This window comes from Salvelinus sp. IW2-2015, linkage group LG18, assembly GCF_002910315.2.
Source record: "Salvelinus sp. IW2-2015 linkage group LG18, ASM291031v2, whole genome shotgun sequence".
Classification (NCBI taxonomy): Eukaryota; Metazoa; Chordata; class Actinopteri; order Salmoniformes; family Salmonidae; genus Salvelinus; species Salvelinus sp. IW2-2015.
The window spans coordinates 36473497-36481410 of record NC_036858.1 but is presented as its reverse complement, the minus strand read 5'-3'; the positions used below and the strand labels follow the sequence as shown (position 1 = coordinate 36481410).

The following is a 7914-nucleotide window of genomic DNA, read 5'->3' as shown; positions in this document are numbered from 1 at the left end:
CTGTAAACTGTTAGTGTTTTAACGACCGTTCCACAGGTGCATGTTCATGAATTGTTTATGGTTCATTGAACAAGCATGGGAAACCGTGTTTAAACCCTTTACAATAAAGATCTCTGAAGTTATTTGGATTTTTTCGAATTATCTTTGAAAGACAGAGTCCTGAAAAAGAGACGTTTCTTTTTTGCTGAGTTTACATCCAGGAGAGGGCAACGATGAGCGTGTAGTTTATCGTTCACAATGAAGCCTGCTGCTTGACAAATGTATCCACTGGACACTGATGCCAGTTCAAGGTCTAGTTGTAATTTACATTTGATTGAGTTTTCAACTATCTGAATTTAACATGAAATCAACATACATTTGAAGCATGTTATTGGATTTAGGCTAAAAGTTGGGTGAATAAAAGACACAAAAATCCCCACAATTCCTTTAACATTGATGACTTTGCGAATTCAATTAGTTTTCCACGTTGATAAAACGTCATCCCATTACATTTTGGGGTGAAATATAATATTTGTTGAAATACAGTTTATGCACAGTGGGATTTCTCTTCGCTCTGTCCTTTTTCCCCATCTCGCTACATTGTTCAATTACTATTTCTCTATAGCTTTATCTCTCTCTCTCTCTCTTTCGCGCTCTCTCTCTCTCTCTCTCTCTCTCTCTCTCTCTCTCTCTCTCGCTCTCTCTCTCTCACACACACTCACCCCTCTACATCCTCCTTTCCGCGCTCTCTCTTCTACATCGCCAGCCTCGTTGCAGACCGTGTCCTGCGAAAACTGGCACAGAACTGACGCATCCATGGAGCGCGCCGTCCTATCACAACATTCACGACGCACAGCAACACTTCCGTGCGAAGTAATATAGAAGACAACATCGCAACCGACTCAAGATAGAATACCAACATCGCCTTTCACGCGTCGACAACCCACCTCTTCCATTGTGTAACTTTCCGAACCCCTCTTCCCACCCCGCTTCCTTCGACTCCTCCGCGTTCCCTGTCCGGGTTCCCAGAAACTCTGTCCCCGTGAAAACGTCTCCATGGATGGGATAGCCTTTGGCATGATGCCCGGGACCGTCCGGGTGCGGAGTAAGCCGCTTCAAGGGATGCTGAACCAGCGGAAGACCAAAGCTCAGCGGAAAAAGCGAAAGGAGTTGTTCGGTGGGCAGATGTTCTTCATGGGGGTGCTGCTCGCTCTTGTAAAGGGGCTCTCGTGTTTGGTCGAGAAAGCAGGTGAGACGCTTGTTGTCAGAATGTCTTGTTGAACAGTTGCCTATTTGCGAGAATTTGCGAGAGGTATGTTTTTTTCAGTTTCACTATTTTGTGAGGCTCCTAAGAAGGGACATAAAGCGATGTTGTTCACTAATATCCATATAGGCTATGGTGTTTTTGAGTGCGTTTCCTCTCAGTGGGTTTGCGCTTCATTATCTGAGTTTGACCTTTACGTTTTCATATAAATGGTTGTTGTTATGTGGGCCTAAAGCAAGGATTGTCCATAAATGAGTTGCAACAAATCAAATCAAATGTGGCACATGCTTTGTAAACAACAGGTGAAGGGTCATTTTGGACCGGAACACAGAACTAATTAACATGAAACGAACACAACAGGAGGGTTAAAGGGTGTGTAGTCCTAGACCTATGTTGTTGTACAGGTGGAGTCATGGGTACATTTGCATATATTAACTTTTATTCCTCTAATTACGCATGTGGAACTGCATGAAAATCCTTTTTATTTTTGTTTCAAACCAATTGGAAATGTTTATCCCAATGTCACACATTGACTCCATTATTCATAGAAAGACCCGTTTGCGTGCGTGCGTGCATGTGCACGCGTGCTTTATATGTGCCTACATTCTCATGTAAAGGATAATTACAATGTTGAATTTGCACCCATTGCCAAAGGGATGTCTGCAAAACACAATCATTTGTCTATAGCTTACTTTAGTTTATGCAGAGTCGGAGTAGTTTGTATAGGTAGGCCTCTTACTTCAATAGGCTACTGAAAGAAACTATGGAATATCCTAAACTCAGCAAAGAAATGAACGTCCTCTCACTGTCAACTGCGTTTATTTTCAGCAAACTTAAAAATGATTTGTATATATTTTGTATAACAAGATTCAAAAACTGAGACATAAACTGAACAAGTTCCACATACAGTACATGTGACTAACAGAAATTGAATAATGTGTCCCTGAACAAAGGGGGGGGGGGTCAATTACAAGTAACAGTCGGCATCTGGTGTGGCCACCAGCTGCATTAAGTCCTGCAGTGCATCTCCTCCACATGGACTGCACCAGATTTGCCAGTTCTTGCTATGAGATGTTACCAACTCTTCCACCAAGGCCCCTGCAATTTCCGACATTTCTCGGGGAATGGCCCTAGCCTCACCTCCGATCCAACAGGTCCCAGACATGCTCAATGGGATTGAGATCCGGGCTCTTCGCTGGCCATGGCAGAACACTGACATTCCTGTCTTGTAGGAAATCACGCACAGAAGGAGCAGTATGGCTGGTGCATTGTTATGCTGGAGGGTTATGTCAAGATGAGCCTGCAGGAAGGGTACACATGAGGGGAGGGATGTCTTCCCTGTAACGCATAGCGTTGAGATTGCCTGCAATGACAACAAGCTCAGTCGGATGATGCTGTGACACACCGCCCCAGACCATGACGGACCCTCCACCTCCAAATCGATCCCGCTCCAGAGTACAGACCTCGGTGTACGCTCATTCTTCGACGATAATTCGAATCTGACCATCACCCCTGGTGAGACAAAACCGCAACTCGTCAGTGAAGAGCACTTTTTGCCAGTCCTTTCTGGTCCAGCGACAGTGGGTTTGTGCCCATAGGCGACGTTGTTGTGCCCATAGGCGACATGGTTGTGATGTCTGGTGAGGACCTGCCTTACAACAGGCTTACAAGCCTCAGTCCAGCCTCTCTCAGCCTATTGCAGACAGTCTGAGCACTGATGAGTCCGTTCTGTTTCCCGGTAGTCTTGTCTTAGGCGTCTCACAGTATGGACATTGCAATTTATTGTCCTGGCCACATCTGCAGTCCTCATGCCTCCTTGCAGCATGCCTAAGGCACTTTCACGCAGATGAGCAGGGACCCTGGGCAGCTTTCTTTTGGTGTTTTTCAGAGTCAGCAGAAAGGCCTCTTTAGTGTTCTAAGTTTTCATAACTGTGACCTTAATTGCCTACATCTGTAAACTGTTAGTGTTTTAACGACCGTTCCACAGGTGCATGTTCATGAATTGTTTATGGTTCATTGAAAGCATGGGAAACCGTGTTTAAACCTTTACAATAAGATCTCTGAAGTTATTTGGATTTTTTCGAATTATCTTTGAAAGACAGAGTCCTGAAAAGAGGACGTTTCTTTTTTGCTGAGTTTACATCCAGGAGAGGGCAACGATGAGCGTGTAGTTTATCGTTCACAATGAAGCCTGCTGCTTGACAAATGTATCCACTGGACACTGATGCAGTTCAAGGTCTAGTTGTAATTTACATTTGATTGAGTTTTCAACTATCTGAATTTAACATGAAATCAACATACATTTGAAGCATGTTATTGGATTTAGGCTAAAAGTTGGGTGAATAAAAGACACAAAAATCCCCACAATTCCTTTAACATTGATGACTTTGCGAATTCAATTAGTTTTCCACGTTGATAAAACGTCATCCCATTACATTTTGGGGTGAAATATAATATTTGTTGAAATACAGTTTATGCACAGTGGGATTTCTCTTCGCTCTGTCCTTTTTCCCCATCTGGCTACATTGTTCAATTATATTTTCTCTATAGCGTTTATCTCTCTCTTCTCTCTTTCGCGCTCTTCTCTCTCTCTCTCTCTCTCTCTCTCTCTCTCTCTCTCTCGCTCTCTCTTCTCTCACACACACTCACCCTCTACATCCTCCTTTCCGCGCTCTCTCTTCTACATCGCCAGCCTCGTTGACGACCGTGTCCTGCGAAAACTGGCACAGAACTGACGCATCCATGGGAGCGCCGGTCCTATCACAACATCCGACGCACAGCAACACTTCGTGCGAAGTAATATAGAAGACAACATCGCAACCGACTCAAGATAGAATACCAACATCGCCTTTCACGCGTCGACAACCCACCTTTCCATTGTGTAACTTTCCGAACCCCTCTTCCACCCCGCTTCCTTCGACTCCTCCGCGTTCCCTGTCCGGGTTCCCAGAAACTCTGTCCCCGTGAAAACGTCTCCATGGATGGGATAGCCTTTGGCATGATGCCCGGGACGTCCGGGTGCGGAGTAAGCCGCTTCAAGGGATGCTGAACCAGCGGAAGAACAAAGCTCAGCGGAAAAAGCGAAAGGAGTTGTTCGGTGGGCAGATGTTCTTCATGGGGGTGCTGCTCGTCTTGTAAAGGGGCTCTCGTGTTTGGTCGAGAAAGCAGGTGAGACGCTTGTTGTCAGAAATCAAATCAAATCCAAATCAAATCAATTTTATTAGTCATCATACACATGGTTAGTCGATGTTAGCGATGTAGGAATGCTTGTTGCTTCTAGTTCCGACAATGCGTAATAACCAACGTAATCTACCTTAACAATTTCCACGCCTATATGACATCAAATCACACACAAGTGTGAAGGATAAGAATATTACATAAAGCATATATGGATGATTGGTGTACAGAACGGCATGGCAGATGCAGTGATGGTATAGATACGGTATATACATATGAGATGAGTACTGTACGGGATGTAAACATAAAGTGGCATAGTTTTAAAGTGGCTAGTGGTACATTATTGCGCATAAAGATGCAAGATGCAGTAGATGATATAAGAGTACAGTATATACATATAGATGGGTAATGTAGGGTAATGTAAACATTAATTAAGTGGGCATGCTATAAGTGGCCTAGTGGTACATTTTTTAGCATAATTCCAGCTAATTCCCCATTTTTAAAGTGGCTGGAGTTGAGTCAGTATGTTGGAGCGGCCGCTAAATGTTAGTGGTGGCTGTTTAACAGTCTGATGGCCTTGAAGATAGAAGCTGTTTTTTCAAGTCTCTCGGTCCCTGCTTTGATGCACTGTACTGACCTCGCCTTTGGATGATAGCGGGGTGAACAGGCAGTGGTTGGGTGGTTGTTGTCCTTGGATGATCTTTATGGCTCGTTCTGTGACATCGGGTGGTGTAGGTGTCCTGGAGGCAGGTAGTTTGCCCTGCTGATGCGTTCTGCAGACTCCCTACCCTCTGGAGAGCCTTACGGTTCTGGGCGGAGCAGTTGCCGTACCAGGCGGTGATACATGCCGACAGGATGCTCTCGATTGTACATTGTAGAAGTTTTGGAGTGCTTTTGGCGACACAGCCGAATTTCTTCAGCTCTGAGGTTGAGAGGGCGCTGCTGCGCCTTCTTCACAACGCGTGTCTGTGTGGGTGGACCAATTCAGTTTGTCCGTGAGTGTGTACACGCGAGGACCTTAAAACTTTTCCACCTTCTCACTATGACCCGTCGGATGTGATAGGGGGGTGCTCCCTCTTGCTGTTTCTTGAACGTCCAATCATCTTCCTTTGTTTTGTTGACGTTGAGTATGAGGTTATTTTCCCTGAACACTGCCGAGGGCCCTCACCTCCTCCTGTAGGCGTCTCGGTCGTTGTTGGTGATCAAGCCTACCACTGTAGTGTCATCCGCAACTTGATGATCGCAGTTGGAGGCGTGCATGGCCACGCAGTCGTGGGTGAACAGGGAGTACAGGAGAGGGCTCAGAACGCACCCTTGTGGGGCCCAGTGTTGAGGATCAGCGGGGTGGAGATGTTGTTGCCTACCCTCACCACTGGGGGCGGCCGTCAGGAGTCCAGGACCCAGTTGCACAGGTGGGGGTCGAGACGCAGGGTCTCGAGGTTGATGACGAGTTTGGAGGGTACTATGGTGTTAAATGCTGAGCTGTAATCGATGAAGCAGCATTCTCACATGGGTATTCCTCTTGTCCAGATGGGTTAGGGCAGTGTGAGTGTGGTTGCGATTGCGTCGTCTGTGGACTCTATTGGGTCGGTAAGTCAAATTGGAGTGGGTCTAAGGTGTCCGGTAAGGGTGGAGGTGATATGGTCCTTGATAGTCTCTCAAGAGCACTTCATGATGACGGAAGTGAGTGCTAACGGGGCCGATGTCGTTTAGCTATTAGCTTAGCTTTCTTGGCCAGGAACAATGGTGGCCCTCTTGAAGCATGTGGGAACAGCAGACTGGGATAAGGATTGATTGAATATGTCCGTAACACACCAGCCAGCTGGTCTGCGCATGCTCTGAGGACGCGGCTGGGAATGCCGTCTGGGCCTGCAGCTTGCGAGGTTAACACGTTTAAATGTTTTACTCACCTCGGCTTGCAGTGAAGGAGCACCCGCAGGTTTGGTAGGGGGGCCGTGTCAGTGGGACTGTATTGTCCTCAAGCGGGCAAAAAAGTTGTTTAGCTGTCTGGGAGCAAGACATCCTGGTCCTCGACGGGGCTGGTTTTTTTTGTAATCCGTGATTGACTGTAGACCCTGCCACATACCTCTTGTGTCTGAGCTGTTGAATTCGACTCGATTTTGTCTTGTACTGAGACTTAGCCTGTTTGATTGCTTGCGGAGAGAATAGCTACACTGTTTGTATTCGGTCCATGCTTCGGTCACCTTGCCCTGGTTAAAAGCAGTGGTTCGCGCTTTCAGTTTCACGCGAATGCTGCCGTCAATCCACGGTTTCTGGTTGGGAATGTTTTTATCGTTGTTGTGGGTACGACATCGTCATATGCACTTCCTAATGAACTCGCTCACCGAATCAGCATATTCGTCAATATTGTTGTTGGACGCGATGCGGAACATATTCAATCCGCGTGATCGAAGCAGTCTTGAAGCGTGGATTTCAGATTGGTCGCGCAGCGTTGAACAGCCTGAGCGCGGGAGCTTTGTTGTTTGAGTTTCTGTTTGTAGGCAGGATCAACAAATGGAGTCGTGGTCAGCTTTTCCGAAAGGGGGGCGGGGGGAGGGCTTGGTAAGCGCGGCGGAAATTAGTGTAGCAATGGTCAGTGTTTTTCCAGCCTGGTAGCACAATCGATATGCTGATAGAATTTAGGGAGTTTTGTTTTTAGATTAGCCTTGATTAAAATCCCAGCTACGATGAATGCAGCCTCAGGGTGTGGTGGTTTCCAGTTTACAAAGAGTCAGATAAAGTTCGTTCAGGGCCAATCGTTGTGTCTGCTTGGGGGGGAATGTATACGGCTGTGATTATGATTGAGAGAATTCCCTTGGTAGAATAACACGAGGAATAAGTACACGAATGAGTAACGATAACTTGGCTATATACGGGGTACTCAGTACTGAGTCGATGTTGCAGAATGTCTCTTGTTGAACAGTTGCCTATTTGCGAGAATTTGCGAGAGGTATGTTTTTTTCAGTTTCACTATTTTGTGAGGCTCCTAAGAAGGGACATAAAGCGATGTTTGTTCACTAATATCCATATAGGCTATGGTGTTTTTGAGTGCGTTTCCTCTCAGTGGGTTTGCGCTTCATTATCTGAGTTTGACCTTTACGTTTTCATATAAATGGTTGTTGTTATGTGGGCCTAAGCAAGGATTGTCCATAAATGAGTTGCAACAAATCAAATCAAATGTGGCACATGCTTTGTAACAAACAGGTCTAGACTACAGTGAAATGGCATAATTAGGGCCCTTCCCAACAATACAGAGTGAAAAATATAAAAATAATAGAAAGATTAATACACGAGGAATAAGTACACAATGAGTAACGATATTTGGCTATATACACGGGGTAAGTACTGAGTCGATGTGCAGTGGTAGGAGGTAATTGAGGTCGATTACATATGCTGTAGGTAGAGGTAAAGTGACTTGGCAACAGGATAAATAGGCTAATAAGCAGTTGCAGCAGCGATGTGATGAGTCAAAAGACTGCAAAGGGGGTGGGGGG

The 7914-nt window shown here is 45.8% G+C and overlaps 1 protein-coding gene across 1 annotated transcript in view; it reads left to right on the top strand.

Moving 5' to 3' along the window:
• The first annotated feature begins 706 nt into the window (after nucleotides 1–706).
• The window catches only part of LOC111978730 (sodium/potassium/calcium exchanger 3-like), a 171265-nt gene continuing 164057 nt past the window's right edge, over nucleotides 707–7914 (top strand). The window contains exon 1 of the mRNA XM_024008957.2: nucleotides 707–1228. Within this exon, the coding sequence (XP_023864725.1) occupies nucleotides 1036–1228 (193 nt within the window). The 5' untranslated portion in view covers nucleotides 707–1035. The remainder of the gene's footprint in view (nucleotides 1229–7914) is intronic.